The sequence below is a fragment of the Pectinophora gossypiella genome, chromosome 27 (genome assembly GCF_024362695.1).
Source record: "Pectinophora gossypiella chromosome 27, ilPecGoss1.1, whole genome shotgun sequence".
In the NCBI taxonomy this organism is placed as follows: domain Eukaryota; kingdom Metazoa; phylum Arthropoda; class Insecta; order Lepidoptera; family Gelechiidae; genus Pectinophora; species Pectinophora gossypiella.
Genome location: NC_065430.1, coordinates 1,289,402 through 1,311,104, shown reverse-complemented (window position 1 = coordinate 1,311,104; position 21,703 = coordinate 1,289,402). Strand labels below are relative to the sequence as shown.

At 37.3% G+C, this 21,703-nt stretch overlaps 3 protein-coding genes and 1 long non-coding RNA gene across 9 annotated transcripts in view; 1 reads left to right on the top strand and 3 right to left on the bottom strand.

Annotated features, from left to right (window-relative positions):
• LOC126378812 (uncharacterized) overlaps positions 1–1,129 on the bottom strand; it is a 55,889-nt gene extending 54,760 nt beyond the window's left edge. Inside the window, exons 1-2 of one of the 2 annotated variants that reach the window (XM_050027222.1) lie at positions 1,002–1,129; positions 846–894 (exon numbers count right to left, since the gene is read on the bottom strand). The gene's annotated coding sequence lies outside the window, so the exon portion shown is untranslated. Of the gene's footprint in view, positions 1–845 lie in introns of both variants that reach the window. The other variant, XM_050027223.1, reaches the window with a different exon arrangement.
• A 2,004-nt stretch (positions 1,130–3,133) lies between these two features.
• Positions 3,134–20,429, bottom strand: LOC126379056 (uncharacterized). Its single transcript, XR_007568235.1, has 2 exons — positions 20,398–20,429; positions 3,134–4,996 (listed from the first exon to the last, which is right to left on the bottom strand). It is a non-coding gene; the product is annotated as an uncharacterized LOC126379056 (long non-coding RNA).
• On the bottom strand, positions 5,219–9,253 carry LOC126378834 (uncharacterized). The gene is made up of 2 exons (XM_050027265.1): positions 9,106–9,253; positions 5,219–7,824 (listed from the first exon to the last, which is right to left on the bottom strand). Exons 1-2 carry the CDS (start codon positions 9,192–9,194, stop codon positions 5,571–5,573), a joined length of 2,343 nt encoding a protein of 780 aa, XP_049883222.1. The 5' UTR covers positions 9,195–9,253; the 3' UTR covers positions 5,219–5,570.
• Positions 10,754–21,703, top strand: part of LOC126378827 (zinc finger protein 624-like) — a 56,920-nt gene continuing 45,970 nt past the window's right edge. For 4 of the 5 annotated variants that reach the window (XR_007568145.1, XM_050027255.1, XM_050027252.1 and 1 more), the window contains exons 1-6: positions 10,754–10,937; positions 11,899–12,804; positions 13,636–13,765; positions 15,242–15,309; positions 16,786–17,034; positions 18,429–18,576. Coding sequence is in view for 4 of the 5 variants with exons in the window: in XM_050027255.1 (XP_049883212.1) it covers positions 11,925–12,804; positions 13,636–13,765; positions 15,242–15,309; positions 16,786–17,034; positions 18,429–18,576 (1,475 nt within the window). In the remaining variant the exon portion in view is untranslated. Of the gene's footprint in view, positions 10,938–11,129; positions 11,274–11,898; positions 12,805–13,635; positions 13,766–15,241; positions 15,310–16,785; positions 17,035–18,428; positions 18,577–21,703 lie in introns of those variants that run through there. The other variant, XM_050027254.1, reaches the window with a different exon arrangement.

Here is a 21,703-nt window from a genome sequence, read left to right as displayed (position 1 = left end):
ATATATATACATAAATATGTATAAAACTTAAACAGAGTTTTCAATACTCAATAATCGGTTTCTTACTGATGTAAGTACGTAGCCGTTACATGAGCCATGTCAGGGGCCTATGGCGGCTCAATAGTAACCCTGACACCAGGGTTGATGGGGTTGGTAATCCACCCCACAATGGCTCATGTAACGATTACTCACGTACATCAGTAAAAAGTAACCGGGACCAACGGCTTAACGTGCCTTCCGAAACACGGATCATCTTATTTTCGGACAATCCTATCAGCCTGTAATGTCCTAACTAAACTAGGGATCACAAAGTGATTTTAGTGATATGTCCCCACCGGGATTAGAACCCGGGGCCTCCGGATCGTGAGTCCAACGCTCAACCACTGGACCATGGAGGCGAATTTTTATTATTAAAAGGGTTGCACAAACATTTTAATAATCTATGTGGGCTAGTAAGAGCGTTAGGCTCTCGATCTGCAGGTCCGTGTTCGATTCCCGACGGGAACAATGTCAAAAATCACTTTGTACGGCTTGTCCAAAATGGGAACATTCCTCGAAACGGTACTGACTATGGTACGGTCACGAGCATTAATATGTATATACGCTTTGGTACCATGTCACATTAACTTTTTTGACAAATTGAACTGTAAGTCTCACTAAATGTCAAATATGTTAGTGCGACAGAGTCCTAAAGTGGATACATTATATTGCTCATGACTGTAAGTACTAAGTCTGCAGTAAGAAAACCTGTTTTAAAATAGGAACACCATATGTACCGCAATGGCTGTACAGCCTTTGTGTCATTATAAACAAAGAATGTTTTTTAAAAACAAACTTTTGCTCACCTTCAAATGCAAGGACTGTGATCCATTCAGCCATAACAAAACATAATAGCTGTAACAACGAACTTTATCACCAACTAATTTGTTTAAATAACACACACTTAATACAATATAAATAAACTATTAATTTTTAACAAGTAACTATTAAAACCCACACACCTATATAACTTTGAAGCAAAGAGTTTGTATATAGATAATTTAATTTTAAAAAGTATAGTTTGACAGTAGATAGAAAAATAAATATTTTTAAACATGGAACGCGCGACCGCACGCCAAGCGGTTTCCCGCGCTACTGGTAGCGTTTGGTACACGGTAGAGAGATAAGCCAAGTTCTTAAACTATTCGCTTTATCAATAACATTGTAACTTTTCTGAAATGTTCACTTTCTACTGCATTATAGCGTATATTTTAACACAATAGACAACAAAATACAAATAGTTCATCGTAGAATGGTCAAATAGCCTGACATGAATTGTGTTATTTAACAGTTATTAAGATAAGATAAATCATCTTTGTAAGGACTTCGTATCGAAAGTAGCTGCAAGTTATCTTCTGATTACTCGTGGCTCTGGCCACCCCCTTAAGGACTACGGGCGTGAATTTAGGTATGTGTAAGTAATCATTACCTTTTTTTTTTTTGACGTGACTTATTGTAGATTTGCCGCAGATGGCATTAACTACTTGGCCGGACAAATGGGGAGCGCTGAAAGCTCTCACCCGGTGTTAATCATTACCGGCTATTAGTAAAGTTAATAGGTACGTCCACCAACCCGCAGTGGAGCAGCGTGGTGGAGTATGCTCCATACCTCTTCCGGTTGATTGAGGGCAAGCCTGTGCCCAGCAGTGGGACGTATATTTAAGCTGGTTATATGTAAGTACTTATTAAATTAACGATTTATATAAACTAGAAAAGAACTTGGATTCAATTTTACAGCACATATTTAAGTTCATTCCACAACCAATACCTACATTCGACTTTATACGTCTATTACAATGCAATACTGCTTAAAATCGTCTGCACTTCACACAATGTACGATATGATAGTACAATTTCTATTATCGACAATTTTATAACATGCTGTTGTGTGGGTTATAAATGCCTTTGTGATTGTTCGAGCGCCGGTTTTTTGATACGCAAACGTAAAATTGTTAACCGTCACACACACGTTTTTCAATAATGATTTCATTATTCACGCTATTCGCTATTAAGACTATAATATTAAAGTATTAGCTATAATCTATCAACATCATCATCCCCCTAGCGTTATCCCGTTTTTCACAGGGTCCGCTTACCTAACCTGAAGATTTGACAGGTCCGGTTTTTTACAGAAGCGACTGCCTGTTTGACCTTCCAACCCGCGAAGGGAAAACCAGCCCAATATAGTTTAGGTCACATACCTCCGAAATGCATTTCTCAGGAATGTGGGCTTCCCCACGATGTTTTCCTTCACCGCTGAGCACGTGATAATCATTTACGATCCAAACATGAATTCGAAAATCATTGGTAGGTCTATGCTGGGATTTAAACCTGCGACCTCAAACTGAGAGTGGAGCGTTCTACCAACTGGGCAATCACGGCTGGATAGCTATAGCGTAGTTATATTGTATATACTCATAATAAATACATACATAAACTCACGTCCATTTCCCTTGAGGGGTAAGCAGAGACTACGGAATTTCACTATCTTCGATCCTGACCCCATTTCACTTGATATCAACTCAGAAATATGATCTGAATCATCCCTCTCAGTATTCGGTATGATATCACCTACACCCCTTACAAGTACGTACAAGTAGCCATGCATACTTGCATGGTAAGGTATGGTTTGTTAGTGACACCGTAACCGTAACGAATACTGAGGGGGATGATTCAAATCATGATTCTGAGTTGATATCAAGTGGAATTTCCTGTCGGAAAATTCGTGAAAATGTTTGTTTTTATTTTTAATAATTTTAAGTTCTATTTTTTTGCGACGGAAAATACCACTTGATACCAACTCAGAATCATAGGCTGAATCATCCCTCAAAATTTTCGTTACGATGTCACTTACACCCTGTAGATTAAATTCACGCTTGTAATCCACACCGGGGTGACCACGAAATGTATGGATAAGAAAATAAATTTTATTTTTTTATTTATTGTTTTATTTTTTAAATAAATGTAAATACTTACACACAAATAATATAGGTACTTATATCAAAATAAGAATACCTACTAACTATACATTATATATCATTGATATAATCAATTATTATAACATTTATTATGCCTAATATATAAATCGTTATCCAAGGCTATAGTCCCCAAAAATATGGTGTTAGTGACATCGTAACGAAAACTTTGAGGGATGATTCAGACCATGATTCTGAGTTGATATCAAGTGGAATTTACGTCGCAAAAGTAGGGGACTGAAAATAATGATAAAAAACACATTTTCATGAATTTTCCGACAGGAAATTCCACTTGATATCAACTCAGAATCATGGTCTGAACCATCCCCCTCAGTATTCGTTATGGTGTCACTAACACCCATACCTAGTTGTATGGGTACCTGTATGTACTTGTACGGGGTGTAAGCGACATTGTAACGAATACCGAGAGGCATGAAACAGCTCATTATTCTGAGTTAATATCAAGTATAATTTACCGTCGTAAAAGTACAGAATTGAAAATAATATAAAAAAAACTAAAAGTCATGAATTTTGCGACGAAAAATTCCACTTGATATTAACTCAGAATCATGGTCTGAACCATCCCCTTCAGCATTCGTTACGATGTCACTAACACCCTGTATAGATGGCGCTGTACAAAGTTGCCTTCGTTTAACCTACTTTCATAGATAACAGACATGTGCATCTTTTATCTTTGTTTTTGTCTATAAATGATGACCCTTGTTATTACACCCAGGCACAATTACAACTTCCACCCATTATTGTTCTGATCATAATAAAGAGAAGCAATATAGGTAGCAACATAATTATATAAATAATTTGAACTAAATATTAAGCAACAATTATTTTTATTTATGATTCTGCTATTATATTGTTTCTTGTGGTTGTTTTTTTCCCGGGCTATTTTTTTATCTATATCTACGAATACGAATATTTATATCTAAATAAAATAAAAAATATAAAATTGAATTAGAATTGAATTGAATTTGAATATTTACATTTACATTTGTTTTATATCTGCAATCAGTATCTTCTTTTTTTTTCTTTTTATTATTATTTAATGAGAAAATAGGTAATTATCACGTTATATCTGTACAGCGCTATCTATATTATTTTTGGGAACGTAGCGTGGAAAGTCCTTCGCTATAAATATGAGTATCTAGCCTTCGCTATATCGGTTTACAAGCGTTACTTTTTTTAATTAAAAATACGTTTGCATTTGACTAAGTGTTTCCCGATAATCGACTGTATATCGATTAATAATCGATTATTTTCTAAGCCCCTATATCGATATGCCTATCAACAGTATCATCGATAATGGAATTACTTCATTTCGTGGCTGACTTTGCAAACTGCAATTTTTTGCTAAAATAATTTGTGTCTTATTGCGCGGCGCAGCGGTAAACGCGCTCGGTCTGCGATTGTTGAAGTTAAGCAACTTTCGCAAAGGCCGGTCATAGGATGGGTGACCACAAAAAAAGTTTTCATCTCGAGCTCCTCTTTGCTTCGGAAGGCACGTTAAGCCGTTGGTCCCGGCTGCATTAGCAATCTGCACTGGGCCGGCGTAGTGGTTTAAGGCCCGATCTCCCTATCCATCCATAGGGAAGGCCCGTGCCACAGCGGTGGGGACGTTAATGGGCTGATGATGATGTGACAATATAGCAAAAGCTGCAGTATCAGATTCTCCAAAATTTTCAGATATGTCCGTTAGCGACGCCAGCGACGATTTATATCGTTTATAATCTAATTGTTAGATGTGTGTCAACAGCCTCCGTGGTCTAGTGGTTAGAGCGTTACGCTCACGATCTGGAGGTCCGGGTTCGATTCCCGATGGGGACATTGTCGAAATCACTGTGTGAGACTGTCCTGTTTGGTAAGGACTTTTCAGGCTTGAGTCACCTGATTGTCCGAAAAAGTAAGATGATTCCGTGCTTCGGAGGGCACGTTAAGCCGTTGGTCCCGGCTATTGGCCGTAAAAACACCTCCACCAACCCGCACTGGAGCAGCGTGGTAGAGTATGCTCCATACCCCCTCCGGTTGATTGAGGGGAGGCCTGTGCCCAGCAGTGGGACGTATATAGGCAGTTTATGTATGTATGTATGTTAGATGTAATCTAATTATTAGATGTAGTCGATTATATCGATACTGTCGATTGTAAAATAATTGCAATACGATCGATTATATTGCAACTAATCGTTAATCGACTGTTAATCGATATAATTGTAGAATTTTCAATATCGATACTATCGATATGCATATCGATATTTAGGTTATTTAGAGGTAAATAATCGACTAATCGGTAATCGATTATTCGGCAACACTCGTTTGACTACAATCTCACCTTGATCGTAAGTGAAAATGCGGCCTGAATTGGTGAATTTTCTCTTACCTAGAAAATGCCTATTCACTCTTCGTCAAAATTAGAGCGACCATCGGGTGAGTGACTCTTTAGTTTTGAGGAAAACTGAATAGGCAGGGAGAAAGCAGTGGCAAGGTACTATGTTACAGAGCACATCTGCTCCCTCTCATATGTTATTTTCTTTTTCATAATTAATTTTATAAATACTTAAAGAACGGATTGAAATCCTTATCCGGCTTACTCTCCACTGTATTGTCTTTCAACAAAATTGATATTAAATCTTTGTCTAGACCACACGAATCGTTGGTCTCCGATTTCTTAATAACATTTTCTAGAAAGAAATTTCTGAAACCCGCGTAGAACAATACCGCTGAAGGCCTAGTACCCCACTTTCGCCTCATAGACTCGAAAAATGTATCCAACTGTTCCAAATTTAGGTTTCTAGTGCATAAATATTGGTAACCATTCGTTTTCAAATCGGAAGCGATGTTCAGAACAGCTCTGATTGTAATTTCGAGACACCTTAAGGTCTCCACTGTGTTTGTAACGTCTTCGTAATTTTTGGTAATGACTTTGAGATTCGGAAGCAGATTTAGCATTTTTTCGAAGACGTCCATCTGATAATCCTTGAAACAGAACGGAATTTTGTACCGGCATATATCTTTATCATCATACGAATTCAAAATGTCGAAAATGTTGTTCAGTAAATCGACAAATTTGACTGTACCGTAGCTTCGCGCTGTCAGATGCTTCAGTTCTATGCAGTTGATTATACCAGCTGCAACTGTCTTGCTAAATACCTGAGCAGAGTAATGTATCCTTGTTTTGTCCAAATCATTCGGTCTTATATGACTTTCAGTCAATTTCGGCGCGAATTTGTACACTCTAGTTTTATCTGTTTCGAAAAGCTTCTCGATATCAAACCAGGAAGCTATTTGCTCGGTACCATCGACTTCTACGAATCTAAAGTAATGGTTTAACATCACGTTTCTGATTTGATTCATTATGTGTAAAGCGTCAAAGATGTAGTAAACTTTATGATTGTTTACGAAGAAAAATGGTCGCTCAGGGCATATGTTACGTGCTTTCGCCATATTTAGCATATTTGGATGTTCGTTCGTTGTAAAAGCTATCACTTTTAAGCCTACGTCCATAAGAGTACCAATTATTTCGTCAAGCCACAAGTTGACTTCCGAAATATCGAAGTTTTCCTTCAATTGACACGTTATCAAAGGCTGTTTCCAATCGGAATAGATACCCCTGGTTAACACCACTAAAGATTTACTGGCAACTTCAGTTCCTTGTATGTCGTTTATTTCGTGGTACCCCATACTTTTATCTGAATTTGCTATTTTATGGATCTCTTCTTTCAAAGGCAGTAAGTTAGCACAGACGATGCAGTACTTCTCTTCATCTTTCAACTTGCTAACGATAAGTTTTAGGCAGTTTATGACTGTTGGCGTCAATTTCGTCGAGATCCCGACCTGTATTCTCCGTAAAGTTTTCTCTGTGGGTAGATTCAGATGCTGCCTTAAAGCTTTGTAGGCTGTTGGGTTGGAGTAGAACAAGTTTAACGCTAAGAACTTCAGCTCATTGCCATAAGCTCTGCCTTGTTTTACCTTTAACTTCTCAACAGGATCTTCCGTGATCTCTTCAATATCATTATCGCGTCGGTTTTTCCGGTATTTTTTCTCGTGCAGCCGCCATTGCTGCTGGATCAGCTTTATAGCCTCTTCCAATCTTGATTGCATCATCGTTTCGTAGTCCATCTCTTCTTCATCAGAGTCAGAGGTTTCGTTCGGTTCGTCAGACGACACCTCTTTCTGACACTTCGACTTTCTACCCTTCCGTTTCTGTTTAGGTTTTTTTTCCTCGCATCTTGAGAACTTTTTAACATTTTTTGGAACAACTTTAGGAGATTCCCTCTTTACTTTTGGTTTGTCACCACTTTTTGGAACGATAGACGCTATATCCGGCTGGCATGTAACGTCGCATATTGTTGGATTCTCTGCGTTATTTTCTAACATCGATGCGTTGCTTAGACTCGTTTGTTCACTTTGATCGGAGTCACAGTTCTGATTGGTCTTCGCTGTTTTTGGGTCAAAGGCTAATGTAATTAGTAACTTTCTTTTCAACGGGTTGTCTATTTTCCATTGTTGTTGCGATTCTATACTCTCAGCAGATTCGGTTTGACATGCAATTTCATTTGTAGCCGTTTCGGTTTGGGTAGCTACGGTTGTGTTGCTAAAATCGGTCTGGGTTGATTTTGTCAAGTCGTCCAAAATAGTTCGATGTGGTAAGTTCAAGTTGGGAACGGCATCGTCTAACAGTATTTTGTGCTGGTCCAGGAATGTAAAATGTATGTCGCATACCCTATACTCTTTGTGCAGGTTGTCTATGCTTAGATGGCCTAAATCTAGACGGTCTACTGCTTGTAGCCAGTTGTTACACCTGAAAAGAGTAACAAATGGTACCTATTAAAATAAAATAAATATGTAAACAATATTTAGATTTATACATACATATTTACTTATTTATTAACGGATCACTTACAGCTATGCACATTATAACATTTAGTTAGGACATAATTTAACAAAGTAAAACAGTACATATGTGTAAGCCAATTACCAGTGAACACAACATTCATCGTAAAAAGAAAACAACATCTAATCTAGTTGAGGCTAACTTCTCAGCAGCTAAAATCTCACTATTTACTTAAAGGTTGCCTGGAAGAGATTGCTACCTTAGCAATAAGGCCGCCTGTTGTACTACCTGTCTACTTATAATATGCTTTAATGTATTTTCAATATGCAATAAAGTGTTTTTGTATTGTATTTTTTTGTATATTTAATTAATTATTAGAGATTCCACTGGGTCTTAAGTCTTGAGTACTGAGTCTGGGTGGTATTGAGTCAATGTGGTTCTGTGGTACGCCAGCTTGCTTCTCAGACAGGGAGCGCCGGTTCCAACCCAGGTACCAAACTTGCACCAATGAGTTTTTAATTTATCTTAAGTGCAGTTTTCCCTAACGCAGTTGGCTCGACCATTATAGACAGCGATACGGCTCACCAAATATTTTGTCACCATGTTGGTCTAACAGTAAGCTGGCTAAGGCTTGGGTACTTAGTTCATCCCGTGATTTCGTCATGCATGTGTCTGACTACCCTAATTGGGATATGGTATGAGGTTGACAAGGAAATACACCTGTTCAATTGTTCATTGGCGAAGTTCGCAGAGGCTATAATTGAAATTTTATGTGATAATAGATAAGATATTTGATATTGATATTTGATAGTGTATAGGTATGTAAGTATAATACTGAAAATATAGAAGTAATAATTTAAGTTTATATTAAGTTATGTGTCTAAGTTACCGCCTTGGGCATATGCCTGTATGGTAACTAGTTGTAATTATTAGATAAATAAATAAATAGTCGTGAACTTATGTTGTGATTTTTTTTAATACGATTGTCTATCGATAGGCAATGGTGGCTTATCCAGCAAAACTAATACAAATAGATCTACGGTCAATTCGGTTTCGTTATTTCATGGACTCGAATCGTATAAGAATTGGATTCTACTTTCACGCCTTGTTCGGGTTTGTGTAATTTCTCTACTTCCAGTTCAACAGAGATTTTATTACATGCCTTAAAACCTTAACAACAACAAAATGCAAGTAAACCTTACATAAATATAAATAACAAAATAACCGATTAGTTTGTATTAACATTACCTAATGGGGTCCAATGGAAATGGATATAAATAGCGTTCCTTGTCTTTGCTAGAAGACGGACAGCCATACACAGCACAATAAATTTCCATTTTTGATAGAAATTTTTAATTAAATAAATACATAAACACTGTTCTCATCCGCCATAATTGTGCGGGCGGGGGAGAAGTATAAATTCTGTGCGGGCGCGGGGAAGGGTGGCAAAATAAAAGTTTGGTGTTTCATTCCACTCATTTTCGTATCGAAATAGTTACATTGTTTAATTATTTTTTGCTCTTTGGTCAAATAAATAAAAATATTCTATAGCACATTAGCAATGCAGGATATAATGAAAAATATAAGTTGATTTTATTTGAATAGAATTGGAATAGAATGATAGTTTTCGAACTTGTTTTAGTGAAATTAAATGCGTGCATTGAAACGAAAATGCCCTTGAAAAAGTGACATTTCGTTTATAATGTTGCCTACAACTACTTTTTTCCCTTAATCTAAGGTATTTTTTTTTCACGAATTATAAATAAATAAATGAATTTTTTTTACAGAAGAAAAATATGCAGTTACTGTTCCTAAATAATAATAAGTTTATGAACCATTATTTTTCGGACATTACATAACTGCATTAGTATTATATTTATTTATTAAGTACACTTGCATTGCAATGGTACAGAAATCAGTTGCGTTACATACAAACAAATAAAAAATATACAGCTAAGTAATGTACGTACAGTTCTCTGTCATTTGTCGTGTGATGAGTATGTACTCAATCATTCTCGCAAACAAGTAGAACGAATATAGTATTGTGAACGAATTCAGCAAACAAGATCCACTTAATCATACCTTTTTTTATACAAAAGAATACTTATTATTTATAAGTACATAAAAAATATCGCCAGTGAAGGATTTTCCAGGCTACGTTCCCCAAGAACAACATAGATGGCATTGTTCAGATTTAACGTGATTATTAGCTTTTTTCTCATTGTTCGAGTATATAATTATTGAGAAATATAATAAAATGGCAGATACATGTACAAAATAATTGTTGTTTGATATTTGGATCAGATATAGTGCAGAATTATGTAGCTTCTCTTTATTTTGATCAGAATAATAATAATAAGTTATTTATTTAGGTAAAAACCCATCAACCACATTAGAACAAAATAAATACAATAAAAAAAATACAATAAAAATAATAAAAATAAAACGTCATTATAGAATTAGTTATTATGTATAATACCATATACCATCCACCCATCTGGGTGGAAGATGTGTTGTGCCTAATACGAATTATTACCAATAAATTATATGAATATGAATATATGAATGAATAACAAGGGTAATAATTTATACTCAAAAACAAAGATAAATGGTGCATAAATATGTCTGTTATGCATAAAATTAGAAGGTTAAACGAAAGCAACACTATACAACGTTATCTATATTTTTTGGAGAAGGTAGCCTGGAAAGTTCTTCATTGTGTTTCAGTGATAAGAAATTAATGGCTATTGCAGTAACCAAATATTACGCGCGTGGATGAATTTCACATCTATACGTCTGCAAGTGATAAAATAAATACAAAAATATAATATGTAGCGGAACCCTAATATAACACGGGAGATCACGACTTTAAAATGGCAACACTATATTAAAAATAATGCCCGCAGTCGGTTGTCACGCCAGAAAAAAATGTGAATTTTGGAATTAATTATTTGTTGATTTAACATAGTAAATAAAGCTATTTTTACAATATTTTAACGTTAAAACGTAGTTTAGGACTTTGTGCACAGTGTGGAGTGGTTATTTGGAGTGTTTTAGTGGGAAATATGTGCAGTTTTAAGGTATTTAAAGTTATAAGAGTTGATAAAAAATCCGAGTGTTTTTTTGTTCGCTTGTCCTCTGTACGTTTTTTTACAATTCTGCGTATTGATTACTTGTACTCTGAGGCACGTCAGTTGTTTAATTATGGCCATCTGCCTCCATTTTAGCTATAAAAAGTGTAATTTCAATTATAATTCTGAAAAGCGCAAAATTTCGTAGCGTTTGTTGTTTTAAAGTAGTAAAGTGTGAGCAGGTATTCGTAATTGGGTTCTGCTCTTTGTTCGACATTTTTTTCGTCATTTTACATTCTTGACGCGAGAATCAGGTTTTAGTGACGTGTTATTTTAGTGTTTATGGTAATTATAACTTTTAAAAAGTGTAGTTTTAACTTTTTAATGTTTATCAATTTATAATCTGTGAAAAAAATGACATAATTTAATGTCTTATAATTATAATTCTATGATAATTATAATATTTAAGATTTTTGGTTTTAATTATTAAAACTTACTTAAAATTCAGAAATAGCTTTATTCAGTAGGTAACATAGTTACACTTTGAATTGTAAATTTTTACATAACGAATGTCTCATCCGCCTAAAACTACTGCAGCTTCTCACAACCTGTATAGCCGGGGAAAAGAAGCTGCAAGAAAACCTCGGCACAGGGCCCTAGACGTTCTTTAAAACAAATAAACATAAAATATTTTTATACAATTGAGTAATTTAGCTGCCTAATATCAGTTCTCAGACAGTTAATCCCATGCATTCATATCTTCTAAATAATCACTAACTTTATAATAACCTTTTTGTAAAGTTTCTGTTTAACTACTGTTTTATTATTTTACCAATTAGTAATATTTTATTTTACCAACTAGTTTACATGTAAAGTTATGTCTTATCTATGCTATAAGATCCCACTGATGGGCAAAAGTGTCCGCAAAAATCATAAATATAAAAAAAAATACTTATTTTTTCTTTTTCAGATACTTTAAAGGACTCAGGCACCAAGATGGACCCTTTAAGCAACTATGATTATTCATACAGTAACTATGACCAGATGCCGACTCACGACTTCATGTACAGCGTCAAAATGGAACCGTTACACCAAGCCGTTACCAACCATATCCCCGACCCGTATGCTAACATGTACCCTACGGATTACCAAAACAACGATAAACCAGTAACGGGAACAGAAAACCAAGTAACGGAATCAAATAATGACATTGGTGAGACTGCACAAGGAAATGAAAACCAAAAGCAAGTTGACGAAGAAGACAGCAAGGAACATCTGAAGTATTTAACGGAACCGAAGAGACGGCTAAAGCGAAAAGGCAAAACTAGTACATATTGGAATAAAAAAGTTGAAGATAAAAACTTTCCTTTCTACGGTTGCACTATTTGCAATGTAAGTTTTTCAACGATTCAAGATTTGGACCAACATGTAACTGTGCATAAAGGTAGGATAACGAGTTACGATATAAGAGTACGTAACCAGATCAAAAGAAAGGAAAAGATTAAAGAAATGAAACGGCTAAAGAAATTGGGGAAGAAAATAAAGACGGAAGGCCTTACGGACATAGAAATTAAACCGGAAGATGGTTACATTGGTAACGAGGAGGCTTCAAAATATAACGATTCAGAGAAAAACGATCATGTTAACAACGAGAACACGGATATAAATTCTGAAAATGTGAACCAGAATGTGGTTAATAACGAGAATGGTGCTACAACAGCCTCGAAGCGAGGGAAGGGTGGAAAAAAAAACAATAAAAAATCAAAATTAGGAGTCCCCGAAGATCCACGATTGCTGAAGTTGTTCAAATGTTTTGCATGTCAAAAACAATTCTCGTTAAGCTATTACCTGAAGTTACATGTCAGATCGCATACAGGTGAGATTCATTCATCATTTCTCTTATCGTTATCCTGTTATCACAGGGTCTGCTTACCTAACCCATAGAATAAGGAATCTTCTTCTATTGTGTGGGTTGTGAAGTGGATTACCAACCCCATCAACCCTGTTGTCAGGGTTATTATTCACCCACCAAAGGCCCATGACATGACTCATGTAACGACTACGTACTGACATCAGTAAGTAGTAATCGGGACCAACGGCTTACCGCGCCTTCCGAAGCACGGATCATCTTACTTTCGGACAATCAGGTGATCAGAGTCAGAATTTTTTCGTTATAATTAAAAAAAAATTTTGCTTCTATGCTGTTCTGGGAGCATATAAAAAACATAGAACACGTTCAGCTGCTTCTCTTCCCGGGCATGTCGTAAAAACCGACAGAGGGATTGTGTCCTCTAACATGATGGACTAATGTTATGGGCGATAGGCTGATCCCTTATCACCATAAGGTTCATCATATCCATCTTTGGAATTCGTATCAACAGTGGCTGCAAGTTGTCTTTGATTACTTGTGGCTCTGCCCACCCCATTAGGGATTACGGGCGTGAGTTTATGTATGTATGTATGTAATTAAAAAAAAAAACAAAAAAAAAATTATTACTCTCTCATCAACACGATAATTGGTAATTAACAATAAAACAATTATTAATTATTTTGATTTGAACAAGATTAAGGTACAGGTGTTGGTGAGAGAGACTGGGGTCTGTGAGAAGCGTTAGCTTGTAGTACAGAACCCTACGCTCCTTGTTAGGTTCCCTAAACATAGGTGAGTGCTATAAAAAAAAATATTAATTATTCTCATAATTTTCAGATGAGAAGCCCTACACATGCGCCGAATGCGGACAGTCGTTTATAACAGCGAGCAAACTCGGGCGACACAACAAGAGAATACATCTCGCCATCAAATTCCAATGTCGGATCTGCTACAGATTTTTTTCCAGGTATTTTTTTTTATCTCCTACTCCTCTTATCGTGTGGGTCGTGAGGTGGAATACCAGCCTCATCAACTCTGGTCTCAAGGTTATGATTGAGCCGCCAAAGGCCCATGTAACAATTACTCGATTATTTTTCATCAATATGTAAGTAAGTTTTATCACTTAATGGGTATTAAACCTTCACCTCTGTGCCATATCTGTCATAAGACCGATGACCTTTATTAATTATTTTGTGGGAATGTGCCCAAAATTTAGACGTGTGAATTCCCTCGGCAACGGAGAAGTCAATTGCTGGTTGGCAGAGTCACTATCATGCTAGGCTTTGTTTTTTTTTTTTAAATTTTATTGTGGACAACTTACAAGCTACACTCTGTACATTTACAGAAGTCAATTACAAGTAGTCACAGCATGCTCAATAATTTTAAAAAAATAACAGAAATAATTTAACAAAAAGAAAAAAAAGTAAACAAAAATAGAAATAATTTAACAAAAAGAAAAAAAAAGTAAAAATTTTTTTTTTGTATCTTTTCATTTCAAAAGCAGCCAGTGCCTTGTTTTTATATGCACTTAAGGGCATAGATCAAGATCATGAAATAAGGCTAACAAATTATACAATCTACACAACCAGCGGGCTTAGCACCGTAAGCGCGCGACTCTTTCTCGCCGCGACAGAGATCGTCTGTCTCTTTCTGTGCAGTACTGTGAGAGAGTGATGGGTGACGTATGTCGAGACGAGATTGACGAGAAAGAGCCGCACGCTTACGATGCTAAGCCCGCTGGAAATAGTAGCATATTGACCCAAATTAGTTCTGGTTGGTGGAGTTACAAAGTGTTCACGCCAACGTGAACGCACCATAATATTGAAAAACGGCAACCCCGATGACGTTCCGGTCCCGGTCCCGGTCTTCTTTCAATTCACTCTCTCTACCTATCTCCGCGTCACGCACGTAACGACCAACTATCGCGTACGCGCACAACACAAAAATGTAACCATTATCAAGACAATAAACAATCCCCCTCAAGACGAAGGTTTCATTGAAGCAATCCTATCTGCTAAACATCTACAACACAACTAACCCCACGCCGGAGCTACTGCAGCGCCGACACAAAGGAGTAGGCTTTTTTCCTAAGAAGTAATAATAAAAATAATAATAAAAAAGTTCATTTATTTATTTATTTTTGGTTTACTAACAGTCACTTACACTAACACATTGTAATATGTTACATTTCAAAACTTAAAAGCTAAATCAGTGGACCAACGGCTTAGCGAGCTTTCCGAAGCACGGAGTCATCTTAGTTTTCCTCCGGTGATTCAATCCTTACCAAACAAAGGACAGTCTCACAAAGTGATTTTGACAATGCCCCCATAGGGAATCGAGCCCGGACCTCCAGATCATGAGCCCAACGCTCTAACCACTAGACCACTGTTGCCTGTTGTATGCTAGCAAACAGGAATTTATACCTATCACTATTTTGTTGCAGATTCGACATTCTTACGCGGCATTTCGACAAAGCACATAAAGAGGAAAAATTAGAGGGCGAACCGTATGGTAAGTTATAACATAGCATGACGACTGTACCCCCAAAGGGGTAGGGGGAGATGTTAGTCCAAGAAAAAATTATAAGTAAATCTTCTATCGTATGGGTCGTGAGTGATCCGTGCTTCGGAAGGGACGTTAAGCCGTTGGTCCCGGTTACTACTTACTGATGTAAGTAAGTAGTCGTTCCATGAGCCATGTCAGGGGCCTTTGGCGGCTCAATAGTAACCCTGACTCCAGGGTGATGAGGTTGGTACTCCACCTCACAACCCACATGATAGAAGAAGAATTCCATTTTCTTCAATCCTGACACACTTCTCTTCTTTCCTCCACACTCATCAATCGCTTCATACACGCACGCCGGTTCAGAGTAGGTCGTATTAAACCTTTTCTAAGGACATCTCCAATTTGGTCATCGTAAGTCCTTCTCGGTCTTCCTCTGCCAGCCCTACCATCAACTTTCGCTTTATATACCGCTTTTGCAATTCTATTATCCTTCATCCGCTCTACGTGTCCAAACCAACCTAACATTCCCTTCTCAATCTCAAGTCACTATATCGTCTTTACACCACATCTCTGTCTTATCACACTGTTTCTCACTCTATCACTCAACTTCACACCGCAGATGCTGCACAAAGACCTCATTCCTGCCTTGTAAGTTTTGATAAACAGGGTACAGGGAGGTTAAAATGGCCACATCGAAGCAATTCATCTTAAAAAGCAATATTGCTATTTGACATTTGTTTGCATTGCGCACTCACTTTTATATGCGCAAATGTCAAATAGGCTAGTTTCCAACTAGTCAAATCAGTTACTTTTTACTAAACGTCTTTTTTTTTTTGACGTGACTTATTGTAGATTTGCCGCAGATGGCATTAACTACTTGGCCGGACAAATGGGGAGCGCTGAAGGCTCTCACCCGGTACAACGTTTAAGACAACAGGCCTGAGGGTGCCCAGTTGGGCGCGAACCTCGGCTCAGGGCGTCGTCTGAGAGGAAAAATATTTGAAAGAATTAATCGACCCTCCCCTCCCCCCCCCCGACCCCCTCCGGTTGATTGAGGGGAGGCCTGTGCCCAGCAGTGGGACGTATATAGGCTGTTTATGTTTATGTTATGTAATCGACCCTAGTGGGTCGATAGCGATAAGCGCTGAATGAGGGAAATTACTAAACGTCAAAACACGAAATTACTATGGAATTTGTATGAAAAAGCACACTGTGACGTCATAGAAAAACGTGATAAAATGTCGGACTTATTATTACGTTTTTCTTGATTAAAATTCATAAATAAGTTAAACAGAAAAAAGAAAATGTTTTTCGTTAGTTTTAGATCTGTATTTATTTAGTAACCAGAATTTCATAATTTATCTTGAAACTAGTTCACGACCCAATTGCAATATTGCTTTCTGAGATGAATTGCTTCGATATGGCCATTTTAACCTCCCAGGTCTTTCTATGCTGTGGATTGATATTCTCTCCCTTCTCCAGATTACAACGCCATCCTTCCTTACCTGAAGGAATTAGAAGAACAATTAAGAGAAAAGGCAGATAAAGATAAAATCCAAGACCAAATAGACCCCAAGACAGAAGACGAAAAGACCGCAGTAAACGAGAAGACCGTAGAAGACCAGAAGTCGAAGAGTGACCCTTGGCCCTTTGCCCAGAGCGTTAATAAGGATTCCATTGACGTTCTGGATAATAAGGGTCTCTCTGATGACCTGGTGCAAGGAGATAATCGTGAGTACCCAATAAAACCGCGCGGGACCGATCGTCGTGGAGATCCTTGGGGGAGGCCTATGCCCAGCAGTGGGCGTCGTACGGCTGATGATGATGACCCAATAAAACAACAACAACCTCCGTGGTCTAGTGGTTAGAGCATTAGGCTCACGATCTGGAGGTCCGGGTTCGATTCCCGATGGGGACATTGTCGGAATCACTTTGTTTAGTAAGGACTTTTCAGGCTTGAATCACCTGATTGTCCGAAAAAGTAATTCCTTGCTTCGGAGGGCACGTTAAGCCGTTGGTCCCGGCTATTAGCCGTAAAAACACCTCCACCAACCCGCATTGGAGCTGCGTGGTGGAGTATGCTCCATACCCCCTCCGGTTGATTGAGGGGAGGCCTGTACCCAGCAGTGGGACGTATATAGGCAGTTTATGTTTACCCAATAAAAAATAAAATATCTTCGCTTTATGACTTTGATTTACCACTGCCGTAGATACAGTGCTTGATACAAAAATGCGGCGAAAACTTGGCGCTTGTTAAGCTATACATTCGTACACAGCGGTATACAGGGTGTTAGTGACATCGTAACGAATACTGAGGGGGATGATTCAGACCATGAGTCTGAGTTAATATCAAGTGGATTTTTCGGTCGCAAAAGTCATGATTATTTTTTCGTTTCTTAAAATTATTTTTAATTCTGATACTTTTGCGGTAGATAATTCCACTAGATATTAACTCAGAATAATAAGCTGAATCATCCCTCTCAGTATTCGTTACGATGTCACTTACACCCCATACAAGTACATACAGTAGCCATACAAGTAGGTATGGGTGTTAGTGACATTGTAACGTATACTGAGAGGGATGATTCAGCTTATTATTCTGAGTTAATATCTAGTGGATTTTCCTGTCGGAAAATACATGAAAATTTTAGTGTCCTTTTTAACTATTTTCCGTTCCATACTTTAGCGACGGAAAATTCCACATGATATCAACTCAGAATCATCCCACAAAGTTTTCGTTACGATGTCACTAACACCCTGTATACATTCGATAAAATCGTGTCAAATTAATTGTCATCATCATCATCAGCCCATTAACGTCCCCACTGCTGGGGCACGGGCCTTCCCTGTGGATGGATAGGGAGATCGGGCCTTAAACCATCACGCGGGCCCAGTGCGGATTGATGGTTATCAACGACTGCTAATGCAGCGGGGACCAACGGCTTCCGAAGCACGGAGGAGCTCGAGATGAAAACTTTTTTTTGTGGTCACCAATCCTATGACCGGCCTTTGCGAAAGTTGCTTAACTTCAACAATCGCAGACCGAGCGCGTTTACCGCTGCGCCACCGAGCTCCTCAAATCAAATTAATTGTATTCTTTAACATTCTTTTTTCTATGCCCCCAGCGTACCTAGAGGACAAAGATAGGGATAGAGATTACGAACCGGAGGAGGAAATATTGGTGGAGGCGGTGAAGGTACTCCCAGAGGCCGTGGACATCAAGGAGGAGGACCAGGAGGAGAGCCAGTCCTTGGCTGACATCAGGGATGACAGGTAAGGGAATTTGTAATCTTCTTCTATCGTGTGGGTTGTGAGGTGGATCACCAACCAAGGGTTGTTATTGAGCCGCCAAAGGCCCCTGACGTGTCTCAAATAACGACTACGTACTTACATCAGTAATTAGTACAGTCATGAGCAATATAATGTACCCACTTTAGGACTCTGTCGCACTAACATATTTGACATTTAGTGAGACTTATAGTTCAATTTGTCAAAAAAGTTAATGTGACGTGGTACCAAAGTGTATACATATTAATGCTCGTGACCGTACACCACCCACCAGTACATAACCACCAGCGTCTGAGGTAGGTTTACCTCAAAAATCCTTTATTCTTCAATGTTACTAACTAAATAATTAACACATTCAATCAATCAAACAAATATACTTTATTGCACATAACATACAAAACAAATTAACACAGATGATGATAGATACAGTACAATCTGGCGGCCTTATTGCTAAGCAGCAATTTCTTCCAGGCAACCAGTGGATAGAAAACATTATTTTAATTTGGTGCGGGACTGTACAACATCTAGTATAAAATAATAAATACTATAAATAAAAAAAAACAAATAAAAATAAAAAAAAAATAGAAATAAGTATATAAATATAAAACACATTCACTGTTTACAATATAAATAAAAATCATAGCTGCAAACCAAAATTATATTTTATTTTAATAAATTTTATTTTAAGGTAATTTTTTATTAAGTTAAGCCGTTGGTCCCGGCTATTTATTTATTTTATTTATTTATTTTAGGGAAATTTACAGCAAAATAACACAAAATGTATACAACTTTAAGAAGCTACATGCCAACAAAAAACTTCCACATATATGAGTCTAAATAGTTAACTACATACTAAACAAAAACATAAACCGTTTTTTAACGGGACAAGTCCGATAACAGCAGCATTAATAAATAAATAGGAAACGAAATAATAAACGTGACAGTTTAAGATACAACAACATCTGAAATAAAACCCCTCCGGACTCGTGGTCACACCAGGTTGTCACACCAGTATGACAAACAGGAATTTTTTTCTTGTTTGTCACACCGCTAACAATACAACACCTTTTATCACACCATTGTTAGTGCGGAGAATATCCCTATGATAGAAAATATATCGATATTTGCCATAAGGCATAATATTTGTGCAAAGAGATTAATTATGTTTAATAGCACATTCTTTTTGTTTATTCCTATCTTCTATCACTGGCGACCTAATGGATTTTTCCATAATTACCAGATTTTTTGTTTGATTTGATAATAAGGCATATTATCGCATTAACTACATGGCCGGACAAAAGGGGAGCGCTGAAGGCTCTAATCCGGTACAACATTTAAGACAACAGGCCTGAGGGTGCCCAATTGGGCGCGAACCTCGGCTCAAAGCGTCGTCTGAGAGGAAAAATGTTTGAAAGAATTAATCGACCCGATAGCGATAAGTTTCTGTTAAATAAAGTATAATTTCGTAAATAAAATCAATTTTAATTTATACGCCGATAAACACAGCACTACTTATAATGACAAGTCAGGATAAAAGGTGTTGTATTGTTAGCGGTGTGACAAACAAGAAAAAAATTCCTGTTTGTCATACTGGTGTGACAACCTGGTGTGACCACGAGTCCGGAGGGAATAAAACAATTCAACTAATCCTATAAGCCTATCAAAATAGCTCTGGGTTAACAATCTCTTTACGGATGTAATGCTAGTGCAGAAAAGGTCTATGTCAAGATCAGTAGACGCCTTGTTGAAACTATTGCATGCTCTAATTATAAAAGTGTTACTACGGTATATTAGCCGTAAAAACACCTCCACCAACCCGCAGTGGAGCAGCGTGGTGGAGTATGCTCCATACCCTCTCCGGTTGATTGCGAGGAGGCCTGTGCCCAGCAGTGGGACGTATATAGGCTATTTATGTCATGTTTTTTTTATTAAGTACATATCTAGTCTTAGTTTAGTAGTCTTTTCTTTTCGACAGATAATAAAATGACGGGTATAACTTAAAATAAAATTAGGAGGTGTCTGCAGGAATCTGGGCCATTCTAATTCAAATTTAAATTATTTATTTCAGATTAATATCCATAATTATAAGTAGATTAGATTCTCTCTTTTGGTCGGTCCCTCATATCTGAGGATCGTGGTCAGCATCAGGGTTGCACCTGGAGCGTATGATCTGCCTCCACCGGTTCCTGTCCAGCGCTTCCCTTACTATTGTGTAGAACTTGGATGACGACGCGTCTTTCACTTGGTCAGTCCATCTAGTCGGTGAACGACCACGCGATCTTTTGCCTTCAGTGTTCCCAACCACAATCAGCTTCTCCAAACTGTCATCACCTCTGCGCATCGTGTGGCCGAAATAAGAAAGTATGCGTTGTTGGCATATAGTGGATAGACGAGTTTTTATTTGGAGCTGGGTCATGATCGATGCATTAGTGCGCTTCGCAGTCCAAGGTATTCTTAGCATTCGCCTCCAACACCACATCTCCAGTGCATCAATCCTTTGTCTTTCTCGGGCTCGAGATTAGATTAGATAAATTAAAATTAAATTATATAAAATTAATATAAATTGCCAAAAATAAAAATCAATTTATTTAATTGTAAACACAACAAACAGGTGATTCCCGCTCCATTGCCATTCAACGCGGTAATGCGGCTAGTGTTGTGGGCACTTTTGCTCCGGGAACAGTGAGGGGTGGGTTATTTAATGACTAGTTTTTAAGTTTGTTTTTGTGATAAGGTAAGATAAGATAATCGTTTATTTGCGAGAATACATGATATAAATTAGATATTAGTAACATAGTCCAGTACAGTATTCGGCTTACAAGCAAGCATGCAAATGTATTTTTTTTATATTTAGCGTCTAAGTAATATTATTAATACAATTCATGTCATTATATTACTAACATTAATAAAAGATAAAAATCACAATTACAAAAAAAAAAAATACAGTCAATCAGTCAATATTTTAAATGTCATGAATTTACCTTTTTTCTATTGCATTGTGACGTATTGTTATATTAATATTTAATAAGAATGAAATAAAATACATTGGTGCCCATTAGGGTGCACAAACTTAACCCAATCTTAGTTCGACAGCTCTGAAATGGAAGAAAGG